Source organism: Hakea prostrata, chromosome 1 (genome assembly GCF_041222555.1).
Source record: "Hakea prostrata isolate BN-2017 chromosome 1, UWA_Hpros_2, whole genome shotgun sequence".
Taxonomy (NCBI): Eukaryota; Viridiplantae; Streptophyta; class Magnoliopsida; order Proteales; family Proteaceae; genus Hakea; species Hakea prostrata.
Window position 1 is genome coordinate 67,003,041 of NC_142600.1, and position 22,688 is coordinate 67,025,728.

Genomic DNA, 22,688 nt, shown 5'->3' on the forward strand with positions numbered 1-22,688 from the left:
ATGTTGAGATTTAAAATTAAGAATTGGTTTATCAAATCATATATTTTCATGCAAACCAAGCCTTGCCTATGCTATTTGGTTGTACTCTGTGTGTGTGTGTTTCAAGTTGAACTTCCCATTCAAGTTCAGCCTCTTTAAAATGTAGCAGTTGATTGACATAGCTTGGATGTAATGATGGAACATCAATAGAAAAACATGAAAAGTAAGCACCTTTGTATCTCTCTATGAGCAGGACATATGTATGGGTCAAAATGGAATTTACGAACTTAAAAATCACAAGTTGGATTTACTCCAAACTTTGACATCAAATTTGGTTTGATAGCCACCAATGAGCAGATCTATATCTAAAGATGGCACAAATAAGGTTGAAGGTTTATATACTAAACTAAATGGCAATAGATGGAGCGTAGGATTGCTGTGGAATGGAAAAATCAAAAGATGTATAAAAAAGATGTACCATATCATGACAACTGCTGAAGCATCTACTGGAAGCCACTTGGGAAGTGATACAAAGAGCATTAAAAAGGATGTCCAGCTAAAGCATATTTGGTGTAATTACTTACTAAGAGAAATCCTTACCACAAGAAAACAAACCATTCAATTATCTCCCACTATCTTCCTTATTTTGGCGATAATGATACCAATCACATCCAAATTAAAAGTATGAAACTTAAAACAAGATGCAGCTAAAAACTGGTTTATTAGTTTGTCAAATGAACATATAGGACTATATTATTGCAATGAGACCATGTCTCATTATTGATAATGGATATAGCCAAGCTTGATTTCTATAAAATTTTATCTTTATTATTAAAAAAATAAAAAAACATAAAAATCTAACCTGAACCCAAAATTCAAATGGGCAACCGGCAAGGTTTAAAGTATCGGTATCGAGTATCGTATCGGTCAGGTGATTTTAAGAGATGTATCGAGTATTTATCGTTCTGGCTAATGTATTTTAGTGTAATTTAATAGAGAGACATATCGAGATGTATCAGTATCGGTTGGGTCAAATATGGATACGTATCGGCTAGTATCGTATGGTATCGTGGGATACTTTAAACCTTGGCAACCGGTCTAGAAACCTAACAGCAGATAAGGGTAGTTCAGTCATTAGAAACACTAAGACTCTAAGTAGGCCAAAGAGGCTGTCCTTATTTACTCTCGAAGCTCGAACCTAGTTTTTCCTTCCAATCGCTTAGAGAGGCGGCAGCAGGTTTCTGCTCACAGGTATGATTTCAAACCTTAAATGGTTAATCTGAGTTTTGTTTTATCTTTGCATTCCGTTTTGCTCGTGTAGGTTGACGCAGGTACGTTTTCTCTCAATTCCTTATATTTGTTTCGTCTTCCCGAGTTGTCTCTTCTCCATCTGGAGGAACTAGCGGATTCGTTGTATATTCTCACCTGCATTCCTTAAGATTACTTAATTATATTAGTCTAGTGAATCTTCACATCGCCCCTAGTTTGTGCTTTTGCTTGTTCGTTTTGGTGGGTTTGTGCCTAGAGTGTTCTGTACTGGTGAAGTTTTATGTGCGAAAATGCTGAGTTAATACTAGGTCACCCTTGGTTCGTTTTACTTCCTTTCTTACATAGCTTTTAGTCGTGTCGATGGTTATTTACAGGATCGAACGGTATATTAAGTATAGACCTGCAAATTGGTAGCCGAAGTCCGCCTCCTCTTGTATCCTATAAGATTACATTGGTTTTTAATATGTTTGATTTATAACGCTTACATCAAACATATTTAAAAAGAGTATACTTCGACTAACTAATAGCTCCCTTCAAAAATTGTAATTAATTGGATTTTGAAACTTTAGAGAGCAAATTTATGTTTTGTTAATAGGAATTGGATCAATCATCAATGAATTCTATTACGTGTGTATACAATAAATACAAAAAATGATATCATCTTTTCCTAAACAACTTAGATCCAATAACCCAAGAAATCAAGATTTTAGTGAGACATAAGACTCAAAACAGTGCAATACATCCAACTCTGGAGCAAACCTAGACATCCTCTTTGATAATGTAGCACTGCACCTGATGTAACCCAGGGTCTAGGTCAGTCTGTAGGATCCTCTCAAATTGAACCACGACAAACTAAGGTTTAGTTCCTTGCTGTTTTGAGTTGAAACTCAGAGGAGAGCAGCTATTTCACTCTCAATACCCTCAACGAACCGGACGGTTAGGTCTGATTGGGTTCCAATGCTTGGATCTAGGTGTGGGGAGGCCTAGGGTTATGTTTAGGTTAGGATTAGGTCTGGAAACTTGAGAGAATTATATTTTTCCAAGTAGAATTAGGTCTCCTATAGGGTTTAGGACTCTTAGGGCTGGGGTTAGGATCGAAGGTAGGATAAGGGGTAGGGATACTAGTCCTAAATGGGTTTTGGCTTTGGAATTTTTTTTTTTTTTTTTTTGGGGGGGGGGGGGTTGTACTTGTAGGGAGTGGACTGATTCACTCTTAGGCTTCTGTCGAACTTGAAGAAGAGGAACAATGGCAGAATTCTCACACGCTCAGCCATGGGGATCCCTCTTGGAACCCAGTACTCCAATGCCTTTAATGCTCGCAATTTATTATTCCAGTCTAATCTCAAAACAAGGTACAGAGCCTTTATATAGCCTCATTACATTGAAGGAGTGACCCTAGGACTCTATCTAGGAATCCTTTTTGGATTGGGACTCTACTTACAACTCAACAATTTGATAACAAATTAAGAAGTAGTCTTCTAAAGATCTCCTAAGTCAAAAATAACTTGCAAATTAAATAAAAATCATCCAGTGGGAATCCTACTTGAAAATTGGTTTCTAGCTGGGACTTCAATTCTGACTGCCAATTGAAAAACAAAAAGTAAATGCGGACTCCTGAAAGTATCAATGAAATTACTGAACCCCTTTAGTGGTAAAAGGGCTTTGGGAACATCCAAAATACCCTTCTAAGGTTCGGCCAGCCCTTTGATGTGCCAATTGGCTTGGATCCAGGGTCAATCTTTAATGGTTCCTTGAGGGGTTTGGACCTGGTTGCATCAGCTGTCCCCTTCTTGAATTCTTTCATCCCTGATGAATGGTTGGAGTTTCCTTGTCCTAGTTCAATGCTTTTTGAAGTCCTTGATGAGGCCTTGTGTCTTCTTGGGTGGGACCACTAGGACTGGCTAGTTTGTACTGGCACCCTTCTGGTTAGTCTTGAGAACTTTTTCTAGAAGGTTGAGAGGTAGGGAAACAATCTTCTGACTCTGGCTGGTGTTCAAACATGCTCTTGTTTTCCTTGCTGGTGATAGCAACATTATTTTCAAATAGCCATCATCTGCCTAGAATACTGTCGGAAAGCTTCATGCGGACCACATCCCGCCATCTCTCTTCAGATTAGGAGTATAGGCTTATTGGTACTAGGCACCTGGTTTTTACTTCAATTCTGTGCCAGACTTTAAGAACTTTATCCCCCCATCCCTAGTAACCTTCCATCCCAATTTTAGCCCAATTGGACCAACCAAACCCTAGTCTAAACCCCAATTCCTTTGCTGCCAAAAATTCCCCAACCCTATTCTAGACCTTAATTCCTGTGCTGCCCAGAATTCCCAAACCCTAATTCTTTAGCTGCCCTGAATTCTCAAGCCCTATCCTAAACCCTAGTTCCTTTCTCCCCTAGATTCCCAAACCCTAAGCTAAAAGTGTGAAACCCTAATCCTAGATCCCTAGAGCCATAACTGTAAAACTTTAAAATTTTAGTCCTAGATCCCCATACCCTAATCATGAAACCGTAGTTTATTCCCTGCTGATTATCTAAAGATCTTAGAAGAACCAACTCTCGTTCACTTGAGGCTGCATCATTAAGAGTAATAAACCGTCTTCTGCAACTTCTGATTATCTGATTCGCAATGTGATTGGCTTAAAGTGAAAGGGAAAGTTAGGCCTCTTTATATTTTACAAACAGAGATTGACACATTTTTGGGTCGCAAGGTAATTCGGGATTGCTCTGTTTAAAAGTTCAGATTTGGCAGATTCCCCTTATTTCCCTTGAAAAGTTTAGGTTTAGGCTTCATTTTAGTTATACGGGGCTTCGAAATTCTTGAGTTTGAACATAAATGTCCCTCCCTTTATGATATTTCGATATACAGGAATTTCATCTACATTGCCTTTCTCAAAAGTTTCATTTTAGTTTGGACTGAATCTGTTATTCTAAGTTGCTTTTGTTGGGAACCCCTTACTGTATTTCTTCTTATATTATCTTTGTATAGTTTTGGGGAAATGCTCCCAACTTAGTCTTTTTAGTCGTTTATTTAGTCTAATCTGGTAGTCTCCGACATTTTTGGCCTTGAATAATTTACCAAACACTGCTTGATTTACTTTCCACCATGCAAGCTGTGTATGTAGAAAGTTCATCATATGGGTTGTGGAATTATTGTAATTGTTTACCTAAAGTCCAAACATGCCCTTGCAGCATCATGTTAATGCATGATTACAATTGGGATTTGCAACTCATAATCTTGCTATTGGCATAAGAAAAAGTACTTCCAATTTCATATGATCGTTTCCCTTCTCTCAAAAAACTTTCTCCTTTTGATAAATATGTCAAACCTTTCTTTTATAGGTTGTATGTCTTGTCTGTGTGTTTACTTAGAGCTTCATGTAGTATTTGTTTGTTGATGAGGCCTCTAGTATTTGATGATTCTCCTTGTGGTCATTCTGAAAAGTATTATCTAATATGATTCTCCTTAGGCTTGTTCCATTAAAAAAAGATTCTGCTAGATCTAGAATGCCTGAATCTTTCAACTTATTTGTACTGGAAATAAATTGATATTATATTGTTCTGCATGGTCTTTAGAGTATATGAAGCAACAGCATTGAGTCAAATTTCACTGGTAAAACTCTTATTTAGCAACAAAGAAACATACACAAGTACGACTTTGAAATATTCTCTATGATTCTAGCATCATAGTATTCTTATTATCCTGTTTGTGAAAGAAAACTCATTTTTTCATGAAATTTTCGAAATGCATTCAGTGCCTGCTATTTCCACTTGCAGGAACAAGCTTTGTGAAGATGGTGAGAATCAGTGTTTTAAACGATGCGCTTAAAAGCATGTACAATGCTGAAAAGCGGGGAAAGAGGCAGGTCATGATCAGACCATCCTCAAAAGTGGTCATCAAGTTGCTTATGGTCATGCAGAAGCATGGTTGGAATGAGCTCCCACTCTTCTTTTCTAGATTCCCCCCCCCCTCTGGAATTCATTGTCTTCTGAACCATTTTACATTTTAATTTATTGGGTTCCCGCTTTTTTTTTTTTTTTCCATAATTTCATTTTACAGGCTATATTGGAGAGTTTGAGTATGTCGATGACCATAGGTCTGGCAAAATTGTGGTTGAACTTAATGGAAGATTGAACAAGTGTGGGGTCATTAGTCCCCGTTTTGATGTGGCTGTCCAAGAAATTGAAAACTGGACTGCTAGGTTACTTCCGTCAAGACAGGTTCGTATGAGATTCACTTATTAAGAAGACATATGTCCTTGTTTTCATTGATATTCCTTGTCCCCCAAGAGCCATGTGGTGTCATACATATTGATTTTTTTGCTTCTGGTTAAGATCTAATATTTTGCTGACCCCATTTAGTTGGGATGATGCTTCTTATTATTGATTAAGATCTAATTTATTGTTTAAAATTTCGATTAGAATTCTCTGAACAATATTTATCTTTTTACACGATCCTGCAGTTTGGATATATTGTTCTGACAACATCTGCGGGTATCATGGATCATGAAGAGGCTCGAAGAAAGAATGTTGGTGGCAAAGTACTTGGTTTCTTCTACTAAGCAGAGCTTTCCTTCAGAACCGGATTTTCTGTTCTTAGTTCTATAAGAGTTATTTTTTGTTGCATTTTTGGAATATTGTACTTCAAGGATCTTCATCTTATTTTGGTTGGATTCACTGGCTTGTTTTGGTCTTAGTTTGAGAATGTTTTAATGCTGAAGTAATTTTTTCCCTGAAGAAAATTTTGCATTTTGCATCTGCATTTGCAAAAATCATTTTATTAGAACTGCCTGGTTGATTGGTTTTTTTTTCTTTTTCTTTCTTTCTTTCTTTGATTCCTTGTGGATCAAACTAGTTTTGATGGGCAAATGGTTCCTGCTTCAAGCCCAGAAAGGTTGATTCCTGATTATAAATTCTTATTTATATTTATTTCTGGTGACCAACTTTGGATGGGTCACTTAAACTGGCAAAACTCCTTTGTCTTCAGGCTCCTCTCTCTTGACCCAGCAGTGTTTTTTCTCAATCTCATCAGTTAAAGAAATCTTGGCTCTCCTGTGGAACCCAACCAAAGTAGAAATTCCCATGACAATCAAAATTTCACCTGAATTTACACTAGTTCAATTGGTTTGAAAGGAATCAATATTTGATTAACTGAATCATAAAATTATTGGCGATTGATTCCTCATCGATCCTGCATGGTGGATTGAGACTTCTTGAACTTAAAAAAATGATATCAGTGAACCTCCTCCGTTGAGTAGAATCTGTCATGCATCACAGGGGATTCTTTTGAATCGCACTCAAAATCTCAAATATATCCAAAACAACACCCACCATTGAATACAGGTTTTCTTTATGACTTTTTTCTCTCTTAACCAAAAAAAGAAGTGACAGTTTTGTATTTTCGTATGACCATATTGACGAAGTGATGTGCTTCATTTGTTTTTTAATAATTGTTGGTCCCCCGGCAAATCTGGCATCAAACAATTTCATTTGTAGCTTTCAAGGAATTTCATTCTAGAACGGCATTGAGGAGATGAAATGAAATGAAATGATACTACCTTTTATAATGAATTGTTGATCCTTAGAATCTGCTGAAGACAAAAGGAAAGAGCATCAAGCTTCAAAGTACTATGTTTCAAAATCAAGCAGATATCAATTTCCTCATGTCCAGATTTAGGAGTTAAGTGCGTGAACAAGTCAACATTTCACATAAAAAAATCACCATAAAAGCATTGAGAGATTTTCCCTCTTTGAAGTTTTCATATCTTCTAGAGAGAGAGAAGACGAATTGCATATCTTCTAGAGAGATAGAAGACGAATTGCTTTAACCTCAAAGGGGACCAATAATATTCATGTTCCACATTTCTATTATCCCTTGCAAATGTGGTGTAAGTTTGGCCTTGATAGCTTAGACTTATACATATTCATCTTAAGCCTATACAAAGCTTGGACTTAAGAGTTTTGATTTAGAAGCGGGTTAGCGCCAGATTAAGATTGAATATTTGACTACGCTTTTTGGTGAAAGTAGGGAAATAATATGGTATTATGTATTGTTTTATTGTTTTATGTTTTGTATCAAGGTCAAATTAGGATAAGATTAAGTGTCTAACCCAATTTAGCCAAGGATACTTAGGGTTAAAGTCAAAGTTTTGAGAAGCCAGACCCAACAATCCAACAGTAACTCCATATGTTAATACAAAGAGGGAGCTCATCTTCGATCCACCTTATCACTAGGGTTGTAAACGAACTGGATTCGGATCGGATAGTGTTAATACTATATATGCATCCTATTATTCGGACAGATTCGGATAATATCCTATCGATTTTCGGACGGATTCAGTCGATTCGGATGATAATCAGATAATTATTTTTTAAGTATATTCTTCTAAATGGGCATTGAATACAGAGTGAAAATAAGTTTTCGACTACCTGTTTACATATTTACCCTTTTATTTGTGAGGGCTAGTTTTGAGATTTAAGAATTTAGCAACTTTGGTAATTATTTTAGTAAAAAATCTAGAAAATAAGTCACGTCTCACAGGTAAAAAATTGATAAAAATAAGAAAAATAAATCTAAATAAGTAACTTAATCGGATAATTTATCGGACGGATAATAATCAATAAGAAAGGGGTATACCATGTCCGCATCCTATTAGTAATCAGACAAATTCGGATACTCCTAAACGGATGCATATGTGAATTTGGAAGCGGATTTTGGTTATCCATTTACACCCTTACTTATCACTATTCAAAAGATAATTCAATTTTCTACCATTGCGAATGAAAGATCTAAACTCAGACATAAAACCCAAATCTCACAATATGTGTTAATCAAATGCAATCAATGCTTACTCCAAAAAAAAAAAAATGCAATCAATGAACCCAACCGCTCACAACTGTCATTATTTATTGCAAATGAACACTAATAATTTACCCATATGGGGCATACAAGAAAAAACCTATATCAGGTGCAACTATGTAATCTCCTTAACATCTCCCAACAAACTCAAGGGTCTGGAATGCAAAATGAGTTTGGAAACAGAAGAAGATCAGGATTGAGCAAAGATCATGAAAACGAAAAACCAGAAACTCTGCAAATGAAGAACACCCCAAGGAGCATCAATCAGAGAAACAAATCTCAATAATGAAAGCAGAAACAAACACCACAGCTACAAAATCAAAAGAGAAAGCTAGATGAAATGAGAAGCCAAATGGAAAGCTAGACTGATACGACAGAGCTGGCCCCATTACGTTGCCATGTTTATTGGTTCTCCAGCATCACAAGCGGACACAATTTGCTGTCAAACTCAAGAGCCAAAAAATGTCACAAAGTTAAAAATCCAATTCTTCATAGGGAAACAAATCAAAATTATTTAGGCAAGTCCTGATGCTCGATGTTAAAACCGATGTTTTATATGATCCACATCAGGTAATTGTTCTCCATGAGTTGAATGGAGAAGAAATTGTTGAGAGAGGAAAACGATCTAAAATCATGTTAAAACTGATATTTTATGTGAAGAGGGAAAGTAAAAGAGCGAGAGAGGACTAAAGGAGTAAAGGTAAAGGTGTTTTTGTTTTCTAGTTTTCTATATTACTGTATAACTGAGATGTAGATAATTTAGAAAGAGATGTTCCGAAAGTATTCTACTGTGTTACAACTCTTTGAATACAAAAAGGCCTAAGATAGAGTTCCTTTTCATGAAGGTTTCGTGATCTCCAGGTTCGATTGAGTCATCTTGAAGCGTGTTACTTGAGGTGCAAGCCTTCATATTCATTTGTTGCGAGTTGCTGTGGAAGAGTAGGTGTGGGACTCTTTGAAGTTCACTAACACTCTAGATGCATGACAAGTGACACATTATGTATAAGTAATAAATTAGATTTAGAGTAAATTACTTTAGGCTGCGTTTGTTTGCTTGGAAAACAGAGGTGGAAAAGTTGTACTTGTGGGTCCTATATGCTAATGGGGTGGGGAACAGAATAGTAAAGTTTGGAAAAATAATGGGTGACTACACTTTTCCACCCCAATACTTGTTTGATTGGATGGGATGGTAAAAATATTTTAGATTAAAGATATATTATCATTATTATTTATTTTTATTTTTATAAACAACATGTTCTTCTCTCTGTGCGTGTGGTGGTAATATGTGCTTTGCTCGCTCTCTCTCTCTCTGTATGCTCTCCGTTCTGTGCGCGCGCTCACGGTGGTGGTATATATGACAGTAGTGTAGTTGGTGGAGCTGTTTTGGACTGCCGCCGCTGGGTTCTCTTCTCTCTCTTCTTCTTCTTCTTCCTTCAATACCGCCGGCCACTGGCGATTCCGACACTGCTACGTGGTGATTAGAGAAATCAAAGGTGGATCTGAGATTCAGCTCAACCTGAAAACGTGGAAATCAACTCGCCGGCAGATTATCTCTGCTTCAAAATCTGCCAATGCCGTCCAACTGAGACCAAGAGGAGATGCTGCCATCTGCCATCTGCCATCTGCCTCTGCCGCCAGCCACCTCCTCCATCATCTGTTATCTCCACCGTAGCTCTCGCCAAATGGTTGCAAATCTCCTGGCAAAGTCTTCTCAACTCTCCCCCATTTTCCCTCAAAATCCCATCAAATTCGTGGGGTTTTGAGAGGGCCTGGGGTGAGAAAAATGAGTCTCGATAGGGATTCCACGGTGGTCAAAGTTGTCGGGTGAGTTTCCCACCCCAAGCAACCAAATAGGTAAATATTTATGGAAATCAAATACAACTTTCCCACCATTTTTATCCACCACAGTTTATTCCTGCAAACAAACACAGCCTTAGTGTGGTTTGAACTCTAGATTGCATGCTTTAGTGCCATAAATTACAAATTGCACACTCCAAAATTACAAGTTGCACACTCTTAACATTTCATTTAAAAATCTATTAACTCATGAGTGAAATGTCCATATTACATTTATTAAAGTCAAATGACATAACTATCCCCATACACCTCATTTTGAATTTGAAACATTCATTTACTTAAATACCCTTTTGAATGTAAATTATTTAAATACCCTCATACACCTTATTTCAAATTTCCACGTTCAATTACTCAAAAACCCCTAGAAAGATAAATTACCTAAATACCCACATCTTAAATTCACTCATTGTCTTCACTCAACCTAAATGCCTCGTGTCTCAACTGAAGTCTGTAGCCGTCTCCCTTAAATCGTCTTCTTAATCTCAGTTTCTTTGTTTTCAAGTAATTAATTAACATGTTTACCTGTTAATCTTCCTAAATTTTCAAGCTTTCCTCTACACATGGATCCGTGGCTTTGGAAAACCCTAATTCCTTTGATTATCACCAACTGGTGCTTTCTCTCTTTGCTCTGCTACTACCTAATATTACTACCTCACATTTGATTGATTGATTATTATTAATATCAAAATTTGGGAAGCAAAAGACTGCAGGAGTAAGGAAGAAGAAGTGCAAAGGAACAACTTCGAAAGAGGCATCAATGGTGGAGATGATGATCAAGTCATGGAATGGAAGGGTGGATTGCCCAATGCAAATGATCAAACGCCATTGTCATAGTCTTTGAACCCTCCGAAGCTAGCCTCAGTATATCACCACAACCTCATCAAACCATGCTCGATGTGAATTGAGCCCCGTAGACACCTCAACGAACTTATGTGGACACTCCTCCGCCCGAGGACAATCTCTCAAATACACATGTTGATGTTGACCCCTTTTTCTTTTCTTTGCTGATTCCTCTCAATGAAATTTGCCATGTTGCACTAAGTTACTCCACCCCTGCCGGCTGAACTGATTGCGGGAGCACAGGGTTCCAAACCATGTTCGGTTCTGGTAAAAAGGGCGGTAGGTAGGTTGGAAGGAAAGTAAGGAACAACTTCGAAAGAGGCATCGATGGTGGAGATGATGATCAAGTCATGGAATGGAAGGGTGGATTGCCCAATGCAGATGATCAAACGCCATTGTCATAGTCTTTGAACCCTCCGAAGCTAGCCTCAGTATATCACCACAACCTCATCAAACCATGCTCGATGTGAATTGAGCCCCGCAGAATACACTATCAAGTCTTAGGTAGTAGCAGCAAACAGATTCAGGCGTCAAAACCAAAACTGAAACCCCAAACGATAATTCAAGCTTCAAAACCAAAATCGAAACCCCAAGTGTGAATTTGCAGATACAACAGATTCCACTCTTGAATTCTTTCCCAAATCCCTCCTCTTTGCCAAATCAACCTAAATTCACCAATTTCTTATTTCGGTAATTTACCCTCCAAAGGGTATTTGAGTAATTAAATATGAAATTTTAAAATGAGCTGTATTGTATGGGGGTATTTACGTAATTTAACATCAAGAGGATATTTGAGTAATTACACATTCAGATATAAACTGAGGGTAATATGATCATTATACCCTAATGAGAGTAATATAGACATTTCACTCGTGACTTAACATAATCTTGGATGGAAAGTTATGAACGTACAACTTGTAACTTTAATAGTGTGCAATTTGTAATTTAAAAGTAGCATGTAATTACAGTCTCTTAGACTTATACAAGTAACCATAGATTAAGGAGAAGTAAGAATTTATTAACCTCTCAAGTCTCAATAACTGTATTTACCAAAAAAAAACAAAAAAAAAGTCTCAATAACTGCTAAACACGTTGCATCAACCACTATATTGACTGATACAAGAGTAAGGCCTACGAAGTTGAAAAGAGAGAAAGAAACAACGAAACGTTAATATCAAGCGGTTAAGTAGGAGAAAGACTGGTAGAAATGGAAGGAAGGCCGTGAACGGTAGTTTACATATACCCTTGCACCCAAAACCGCACAAGACCCACACGACACAAAGAGAGAAAAAGGAGAAAGAGAGAAGCAGAAGCAGAAGAAGCTGAAGCGGAGGAGAAAGAAAGAGGGTTCTGCTTGAAGTTGAGAAGCAGAACCGTCTTTGTCGCCAGAGACCCAGAATCTAGAAAGAAATGTTTGGGCTCTCCGGTGGTGAATTCCTCGAGGAAATTGGTCTTATAGTAGGTTTGGTTAGCGTTCAAGCCACTTATGGATTCTATGCAGTGTTTACGAGCCATCTCTTGTCTATTGGTGTTGGTCCTCTCTTCTTCATCATCTATGGAAGCATTACTACCGTCTTCATCCTTCTCCCTTTTGCTATTTGCTTTGAAAGGTTAGCCAATGAACTAAATTAACCTTACAAGAAGATTAGTTAAGAGAAATGACTTATTTTTTTTGGTCTTGATCATGCAGGAAGAACTGGCCCAAGAAATTAACTCTACAGTTGATAATTCAGTTGCTGTTGGTTTCCTGTGGAGGGTAAGCAGTGATGAAATTTGAATATGAAAGAGAGAAATGATCCAAGTTGGATTTTCATATTTATGGTGTTCAATTGATTTTCAGGGTATTGTTCCAAGCTCTGATGCTTATGGGGGTTAGGAGAACCTCCCCTTCAGTGGCTACTGCCATGCCTAACCTTGGTCCAGGATTCATCTTCCTCATTGCCTGGTTACTCGGGTACCAATTATACCCTTCTCGATCTTTACTTTGAATTTTGATTATTACAGGCAAGGCCATAGCCAAGTGAATGTTTGAAGGAGGGCTACCAATCTTGGGAATGGCAAAAGCGACCGATCAACTTTTTTAAGGATAGAATTCCTTCTTTTCAGGAGAAAGAAGAAAAAAAAGCGAAAAGAATTTTGTTCTTCAACCGAGCAAATAGCATATGTTAGGACCCCAGCAGTATATCTCTTTTCCTCCCATATGATGTCAATGGTTTGGTCCGGGTCAATTTTGGTTTTGGTTAAAAGCACTGAACGTAACGGCGAGGCAGTAGTGAAATGTCGGTATAAAGTTGATACAGTTCGGGTTTGGGTTCGGTTGGATCGTTTTTTAGACTATTGCAAACTCGTTCAGCCTATTCTAAGTTAGAATTCAAATTTAAGCTTTACATCTTGTCAAATAAACCAAGCTCCACTGAGTTAATCCTAAAGCTGTCGAAAACAGTTAAATTATTGTTTATTTTCAAAAAATCAACCAATAAAAATCTAATTTTGGAGTCTATGTGCTTTTTAAACATAAAGTAAGGTGTCAGTGTTTTAAGGCCTCCATTTTGGGGTGCCAGTGCAATTTGCTCATTCTTTTTTAGTATGAACAAATATGTTATTTCATATTGAGGAGAGGAAAGGGATACATAGGTACAACAAAGTGTTAAGCAACCCCGCAATCTTTATCTTTATGGACACAGATCTTCTTCTTCTCTTCCTTTTTTTTTTTTTTTCCTTTTGGTGAAGTTCTTTTGCTCTTGCTTGCAGTTTAGAAAAAGTAAAGCCCAAGTGCATATATACTAAAGCCAAGATTGTAGGGACACTTGGTTGCATCATGGGAGCGTTAGCTCTGAGCTACTTTCACAGCCCTGAGACTACAGAGGCATCAGTGGCACTTGCAAATCTTGATACAGGGAAGGTCATTGGTTGCTTGTATCTCATTGCTGCAGTTTTTGTACTCTCATGTTCAGTTGTTTTGCAGGTAAAATTAGCTTCATTTCATTTTTATTTTTTTTTATTATTAAGTTTCTTGTTTAAATTGGTGTCCTCACTTGCTAGTTTTGTCCACAGGCTCATGTCATGAACGTTTTTCCTGCACCCATATCCTTGTGTGCTTGTACGTCCCTGTTTGCTGCCATTCTTAGTGGAACAATACAGTTGATTCAAGAACATAAGTTTGACTTTGGTTTGCCATCCATGGATATTCGAATCCTTATTGGGGCTGCCCTGCTAGTAAGTGTTATCTAACTTTCCCCCATAAGTCATTTTCAATGAAGTCGAAGGGGTCTTTGTTGGAAATTGCTTCAGTTAATGCATAGGACTATCAAGTCGAATTTCGAAGAAATCTCGACCGAGATTTAACATTGTATGCTTTGCTAAGTAAATTTATTTATTTTATTCTACTTCCATTTAGACTAATGGTTTAGATTTATAGGGAGGAATTGTCGGTGGAGCCTCCACAAGCTTCAGTACCTGGGCAATGAGAAAAAGAGGGCCTGTATTTATCTCCATGTTTAGCCCCATTGGAACTGTATTCTCACTTATAATCTCTTGGATCACCATGGGAGAATCCATGACCATTGGAAGGTATCACTAAGTTATTTCCCTTCATATTTTCTCACTAAAATACATGTGAGACCTGACATGAGTCACTCCTTGGACATTGCAGCCTTGCTGGAATGCTGCTTATGTTCAGTGGCCTCTATTTGTGCTTATGGGCCAAGAAGAATGAAGATCGTATCTCCATGGAGAATGATAATAATACAACAAAAACTATTGACCCAGAAATGCCTCTCTTAAGTTGACATTCACTTCATCCTCTGCTTTGTATCATATTTGATTTTAAGGCTTTTCTCCACAAATGGAGTTTTTTTTGCTTGTTTTTCTTTTCATTTTCTTTTTTGATGAAAAGAAAGAAACATATTAGAAAACAGAGATTAGAAAGGTTCATCAGTAGCTGGTACACAAGTGCAGTAGCTTTGATCTAAGTCTAGTGCTAGCATATGTGATAAGAAGTCTCTGTACTCTGAATCTTTGCAAAAAGGATATAAGTTCCTGATTTCTGGTAAGTAGCTAGAAATATATAGTTATATATGTAAGAGCTACTATAGAGTACTCAATTTAATTAACATTGAACTCAAGAACCTAACTAGTCATGTTCTTAGTTCAATAATGCAGAAGACAGGATAAAGTACTTACCTCCAGCCATGAAAACTTGTTTCTAGAAGTTGTTTGCGAGTTCCTCTCTGAGAAGGTCGTCGTTTGCGTTGTCGAAGAAATCCAGTTCTTCCAGTTTTTCCTTAGCAACTGAATGATGGAGAGACATGGAATTATTCTTGCTAACAAAATCGAGGACCAGAGTTCACAGAAAATTACCGTAATGTTTTCTTCTCAGAATACTGGTTCAGTTATGAGCCCTGTAGAAACGATGTTCCCATCAAACACCTTCCAGTAACCGCCAAATAGTTATCAAGGCTGTTACCTTGAACTAAGTTGTAATTATCAAGAATATTTGAACCACATCATAATTATGAGAAGTTAAAATCTTTAATATTTATTTATTTATTATAAATAAAATCTATCATTCTCCCACTTGGCCCAAACAATATTATATCTTAATTCTTAATATTCAAATAGAAAAATAGAACCATACGAATCATAGCAGTAGACACCTTTGACTCAGGCGATACCTTTCATGTATTACAATATAATCTTTCTTTTCCTGCATAAACCCAACTTTATGAATAAACCTCATATGTTATTCCTAGTCCAACAACATGTTTGTTATCTCAACATAAATGTATACAATGGGAATGAGAAACAAACTACATAACAGTAATTACATCGAATGTGTAATGATTACCTTTAATGAAAATAAATCTTCCCACATTCTCAAATGGACAACATGATCCTCAAAAGCTCTAGGTGGCATGGCCTTTGTCAACGGATCAGCAATCATCAGGTCAATCTTTATGTGTTTTATGAGCACTTCCTTAGCTTTAAATGTGCTCTCTCATTGCTAAGTATTTAATGTCAATATGTTTACTTCAACTTTCACTCTTATTATTCTTAGCAAAGAACACTGCAACAATATTATCACAGTATAACTTCATTGGCCTAAAAATAGGCTCAACAACTCTTAGCTCATAAATGAAGTTCCTCAACCATATTCCCTACACAGTAGCATCAAAACAGGATAGAAACTCAACTTCCATAGTAGAAGTAGCAACCAAAGTTTGATTAGCACTTCTCCATGATATGGCCCCCACTAGCTAGCATAAAGACATAGCCAGATGTTGATTTACGTGAATCAACACAACCCGCAAAATATGAGTCCGAATATCCAATAACTTCTAAAGTATCGAAATACCTATATGTAAGCATCAACTCTTTTGTTCCTTGAAGGTATCTCATGACCTTCTTTATAGCTTTCCAATGATCCAGGTCGGGATTACTTTGATATCTCCCTAACATTCCAACTGCAAAAGCAATATCAAGTCTCGTAAAGACTTGTGCATACATCAAGCTTCGCACTATGGAAGCATATGGAATGTTTGCTATTTGATCTTTTTCAATTTCCAACTTTAGACACTAGTTCAAATGGAACCTATCACCCTTAACAATGGGTGTAACACTTGGTGAACAATCTTTCATCCTAAATTTGTCAAGAACTTTGTTTATATAGGCTTCTTGAAATAGTCCCAAAACATGTCGGGACCTATCCTTATAGATCTTAATCCCAATGACATAAGATGCCTCACCCATATCTTTCATATCAAAATTTTGAGATAGAAAGCTTTTCACCTCATGTAGCAACTCTAAGTCGTTGGTTGCAAGTAGAATATCATCTACATATAATACAAGAAAGATGATTTTGCTCCCAATGACATTGTGATATATACATTGATCCATAATATTCTCTTTAAAACCAAATGAAGAGATCACATCATGAAATCTTGAATACCACTGTTGAGCCGCCTGCTTAAGTTCATAAATGGATCTCCTAAGTTTACAAACCAATTGTTCACCACTACTCAAAATGAACTCATTAGGTTGTTTCATGTATACCTCCTCATGCAAATCTCCATTGAGAAAAGTTGTTTTCATATCCATATGATGTAAATCTAAATCAAAATGGGCAACTAACACCACAATGATGCAGAAGGAATCCTTCTTTGACACGGGAGAGAATGTCTCCTTATAGTCAATGCATTCGCTTTGTGTGAATCCCTTTGCAACTAGTTGGGTCTTGTATCGCTTAATGTTGACTAATGAATCTTTTTTAGTTTTAAATACCCATTTACAACCTATTGGTTTTTTCCTTCAGGCAACTTAACAAGGTCTCAAACACCATTATGTGCCATAGAATCCATCTAATCCTTCATAGTTTCATACCGTAAACCAGATTTATCACTATTCATTGCTTATGAAAACGTTTCAGGATCTATTTCAATAGTAATATCGTAGTCAGACTCATGCAGATACACAACATAATCAGTAGGTATTGCTGATTTTCTGACCTTAGTAGATCTCCTTGATGTTGTTTCAGTAGCCACTTGTTGGGGTTGCTGAACAATAGGTTGCTCCTCAACAGGATGCTCTTGATGTGGAAGATTTTCCCCATGATCTTCTAAGATCGCTTCAATTGCCATATCACCAAACTCTATGGAAGTTGTTACAGAATTGGCTGATTTTCCATAGCAATTTCAGCAAGATGTGGATCTCAAGTCACTAGTCTCTCTATGTTCATCCAACTAGGGCAAACAACCAACATTTCACTCGATGAAGGAGCACCAACCACATTATTTTTTTTTTATCATAGCCCAAGTCTCTGAGGTGATCACTCCCACTAAGCGCGTCATTCTCACGAAATTTCACATTTCTTAACTCAACAAATGATTCGAACGATAAAACCTATAACCCTTGGACTTTTCAGCATATCCAACGAAAAATTCACTTATGGTTCTTGGATCTAGCTTCCACTCATCTGGATTATATAGTCTTACTTTAGCTAGACAGCCCCAAACGCGTAAATGTCTTAAACTTGGTTTACAACCCTTTTATAACTCAAATGGTGTTTTAGGAACCGTCTTGGTTGGAACTCTATTTAAAATAAACGCGGCTATTTTAAGAGCTTCCGTCTACAAAGAAGGAGGCAGTTTGGAGTTACTCATCATACTCCTCACCTTATCCAACAATGTCCAATTTCTCCTTTTTGCAACATCATTCTGTGATAGTGTGCCAAGCAATGTGTATTGTGTAACTATACCCTGCTCTTGGAGAAATTTAGCAAAAGGACCATGTACATGTTCATCACTTGTGTATCTACCATAATATTCACCACCCCTATCTAATCTATTTTGATTTGTTTACCATATTGTTTCTCTACCTTCGCTTTGTATATCTTAAAAATGTCCAATGCTTCATTCTTATTATGAAGCAAATAGAGATACATAAATCTAATGTGACCATCAATAAAGATAATAAAATATTTTTGACTATTTAAGCTCATATCACTGCAACAAATATCAGTGTGTATAATTTATAATGTTTCTAAACTCCTAATGGCACCCTTCTTAGACTTGTTAGTCTGCTTTCCCGTGATGCAATCTAAGCAAGTCTCAAAATCAGTAAAATCAAGAGTTTCAAGAACTCCAAAGTTTACTAATCTTTTAACTCTATTAATGGAGACATGACCTAGTCTTCTATGCCATAAGAGTGAAGATGTTTCACTCAGAATACTATGTTTAATACCTATTGTATTTTGGAAAATAGTTAAATTATATAGAACATCATTCAACATAATTTTAAATAGACCATCAACCATAGTACTACAACCAATAACATCAGAATTCTAACTGAAATGAATTCATAGTGAAGTTGAAATTGTATCCCAAAGGTACTAGTTTAGATACATAAATTAAATTTGTGAAAAAAATCAGGAATATAAAAGGTCCGATCTAAAAACAAAATATGTCATGAATTTAACATTAATCTAATTATTCCAATAAATTCAACTCTAGAAGGAATTTGGTTTCCAGAATAGATGCAACATTCACTTCCCATCAATTTCCTTCGATTGAGAAAACCCTACAAGATATTAGACTCATGGATTGTCGAACCAGAATCAATCCACCAATCATTATGTGAAATACAAACATTAGATTCAAAACACACAAGAGAAAGGTGATTACCATGTTTCTCCATCCCTGCTTGCCTCTTAGGACAATCCTTCCTCGTGTGTTCCTTTTTCTTACAGAAGAAACACTTAAGATTGTCCTTCTTCATAGTAGGCTTGACATTGTGCCCTTTCCCTTCCATTTCTTACTAGAAGTCGGTTGGTTCAAATTGGGACCACTAGCCAGATTCATAGACTTTCTCATCTCCTGCAATAAATGCCCCTCCTCCTAAACACACATGGTCAAACACTCATTGACTGACCATATCTCCTTAAGTGTGTCATAGGAGATCTTAAATGAGGCATAGTGATGGGGAAGAATTTGCAAAATGAAGTACACAATAAAGTAATTAGAAATCACCATCTTCAATGCCTTGAGTTGGGCAAAGATATCTCTGATCTGCATAATGTGCTCATGTATCCCTCTCACAGTCATGAGTCTGGCTGAAGCCAACCTACTAATGAGCATACCACCTAATGTCTTGTCAGAGGGTTAAGGAATTGAGCCTCAATGACATCCAAGAAGTCCTTGACCTTCTCACATTCATGAATGGACATACAAATACTATGCATAATGCGAGACTTGATGAACATCATACTCAAACGATTCGATCGCTCCCATCGTTCGTACAGTTCAATCTCTGCGTTAGTACTAGAGTCAATAAGTACCATAGGCATTGCCTTGCAAATGGCATAGTCCAGGTCACGGTAGTCTAAGTTCAGTAGTACAAAATCTTTCCAACTAGTTTAGTTGTCCCCAGTAAGTAGATAAACATTATGAACAGAGAATACAACATTTTATTCTACTGCAAAGAAATCAACAAGCATGCTTACTATAACAAATTTAAAGGCACAACCCATCAAACATAATTATTAGCCTACCAATGTACACTAATACATAAAATCACATTTCATAAAACCTCCCTGTGGGCAAAGATCTTACATATAATGCTTTTATCTAAAAAATTGATGAAACTAAAAAGTTGTTGAAATTTCTCAATGCCTGTGGGCTACTTAAGAAATTATAACAACTTCCTATTTCATCCTAATCGACCATAAAGAAACAATATTTCCTGTGGGCAAGATATCATGTCCCTATGCACAAGTAGAATTCAATGTCATTTTTATTCATGTGATCTAAAGAATAATCACTATATATGAACATATTTTTCATAATAAAGATGTTGTGACTAATCCAAATTATTTAACTATGTTATTTAATATGACATTTTAATCCCAAAATGGTATTTTAAAAAAAATAAAAAATAAAAAGTCTTTGAGCTTAAAATTGGGCAAAACCAGCCACTAGACGGCTTACTGTCTAACCCAGACGGCGCACCATCTGGCAGCACTTTGTGTTCGTCTGCCAGACAAAAATTTCGTCTCATCCTCTGTGATCAAACAAATGGGGACCAAACGGCCTTTCATACTCTTTGTGGAGACGGTCTCCACTTGGACGGAAAAATTCCATTTTTCTCCAAAACAATGAACCCAAAAACTCACGAAAAAAATCAATCAAGAAACATAAAAGAAAATTTATTCTCATGGATTAATATATCAAACATCAAAATCTCAAGATCAATAGCATCATGGATCATCATATCATCTATAGAAAAATCAGAAATAATTCTAGGTAGAGGAAAACCTATTGCTCTAATGCCAAATGTAAGAACTGCAACAGAGTAATCAATTTACTTAACATTGAACTCAAGAACCTAACTAGTCATGTTCTTAGTTCAATCATGCGGAATACAAGATAAGATACTTACCTCCAGCCATGGAAACTTGTTTCAGAAAGTCATTTGCGAGTTCCTCTCCGAGAAGGTCGTCGTCTGCGTTGTCGAAGAAATCTAGTTCTTCCAGTTTTTCCTTAGCAACCGAATTATGGAGAGACAAGGAATTATTCTTGCTAACAAAATCGGGGACCAGAGTTCATAGAAAATTGCCGTAATGTTTTCTTCTTAGAATACAGGTTCAGTTATGAGCCCTGCAGAAACAATATTCCCATCAAACACCTACAAGTAATTGCTAAACAGTTATCATAGCGGTTACCTTGAACTAAGTTATAATTATCAAAAATGTTTGGGCCACATCATAATTATGAGAAATTAAAATTTTTAATATTTATTATTTAAACAAATGAAAGCTAACAATATACATACAACGTGAAAAGACCATGCTATCCTAAGTGAAGATCCTCTCCACCCAAGTTGTCCTTCATGAGACCATCCTCCCTCATTCTCAAAGGCCTAACATGGGCAGACCTTGTGTCAGGTCTTAATCATGTAAGTATGGGAGGATGATCTGACGTGCAGGTTGAGTGGAGAGGAACTGGATTCTGCTATTCTTGGCTTGGAAACAAAAATTCTTGTCCAGGCATGTTTTCTACTTTTGGGGCTGCAAGAACATGAATGAAGCCTATAATATAGAATATAATTGAACACAGAATTCCAAAGAAAACAGGTCTAGTGATGGTTGATACCTTTGATCTTCTTCTCTAGCATGTCCTTGTTGCAATTAGGACAAAGGGCTCCAATTAGGTATGGTATCAGTTTGACATGATTTATTTGTATCATTCTGTCTATATCATTAATATACCATTTATTATAAACAGTATATATGTTATATCAATATCGTACTATATTTATTGGGTATGTAGTATTGTATAGTTTAAACGGTATAATTTCAATTTCAGTGATTAGTGTATGGTATGAACTTACACCTTAGGCAAGACCATAAGAAGGAATTGGATTCGAATTAATTCAATTAATTCAATTAATTCAAGGTCAAATTCTCCTTGTGTTTGGAAGGAAAGATACACCATTCAAGAAGAATCCAATGCACTACATAAAATTCTTTCTTATCTCCCCCACTTTCTAGCCATCTATAACTATAGGTCTATGTAACATATATAGGAGAATTCTCCTTATGCCTTACAAACATTCTTTAAGAGAACTTAATTATTGAATTTGGTTGAGATCCTTTCCATGCAAAAATCCCCTTTTTTGAGGTACTTTAACTTTGAATTACAAATTTAATTCCAAAGCTAGATTGTATGGCAGAGTTGCATTTACAATCTATCTAAAGAACAATGAAGGGGGATTTTTTTTCTTTGTTATATTAAAATAATTAAAATGATAACAAAAGGAATGAAGGGGGTGGGGGGGGGGGGGGTTGTTTGGAGGAATAATTCCTGTGGACCAGCCCATGCAAGGGGATACACTCTAACTAGAGCAAGCCCATTAAAAGTATCCAATAATCTTAAATTCAAATCCTATGCTCTTCTCAGAATTTTAGGAGAGCAAGGTTGCAGAAAAATGTGGTCCTAAGACTTGAAGAGCATTCTTGATTGCAAGCATGATTTCTTGGCTCATATCTTCTCCATGGTTGCAGGATCTTCTTTTCAATGTTCCATGAATTTGCTTGCTTCATCCATAAAAGTTCAGTCTATCCCCACAAGAAAAGATGATACATAAAGGAATTAAAAATGCAAACAAATAACTACACACACTCAAACACAAGGATTCTGGAGATTAGGCAAGATTACTTGAACCGACAATAAGTGTGATTTGTCTAATAATGGGGTTGGTACGTAGCCTAATAGAAGGAATCCTTAGTCACATCACCTCTTAATTAAGTTGGCAAAATGAATGTTCAAACCTCAAATGCGGCAAGTGCCCAATATTATTGAAGAGACAGTTTTTATATATGGGGATGACGATATTACA

General features: G+C 36.6%; 2 protein-coding genes across 3 annotated transcripts; both read left to right on the forward strand.

Moving 5' to 3' along the window:
- Nucleotides 1–1,128: 1,128 nt before the first annotated feature.
- On the forward strand, nucleotides 1,129–5,992 carry LOC149029491 (small ribosomal subunit protein uS8z/uS8w-like). Of its 2 annotated transcripts, XM_089141898.1 has the most exons (5): nucleotides 1,145–1,230; nucleotides 4,820–4,893; nucleotides 5,021–5,170; nucleotides 5,304–5,464; nucleotides 5,707–5,992. In XM_089141898.1, exons 3-5 carry the CDS (start codon nucleotides 5,038–5,040, stop codon nucleotides 5,803–5,805), a joined length of 393 nt encoding a protein of 130 aa, XP_088998024.1. In that variant the 5' UTR covers nucleotides 1,145–1,230; nucleotides 4,820–4,893; nucleotides 5,021–5,037; the 3' UTR covers nucleotides 5,806–5,992. The 2 variants fall into 2 exon arrangements, with proteins under 2 accessions (XP_088998023.1, XP_088998024.1); XM_089141897.1 differs by lacking the exon at nucleotides 4,820–4,893 and having other exon boundaries at nucleotides 1,129–1,230.
- A 6,037-nt stretch (nucleotides 5,993–12,029) lies between these two features.
- LOC149029492 (WAT1-related protein At5g47470-like) lies at nucleotides 12,030–14,841 on the forward strand. Its single transcript, XM_089141899.1, has 7 exons — nucleotides 12,030–12,409; nucleotides 12,490–12,555; nucleotides 12,640–12,753; nucleotides 13,551–13,764; nucleotides 13,854–14,015; nucleotides 14,218–14,369; nucleotides 14,452–14,841. Exons 1-7 carry the CDS (start codon nucleotides 12,210–12,212, stop codon nucleotides 14,585–14,587), a joined length of 1,044 nt encoding a protein of 347 aa, XP_088998025.1. The 5' UTR covers nucleotides 12,030–12,209; the 3' UTR covers nucleotides 14,588–14,841.
- Nucleotides 14,842–22,688: the final 7,847 nt, after the last annotated feature.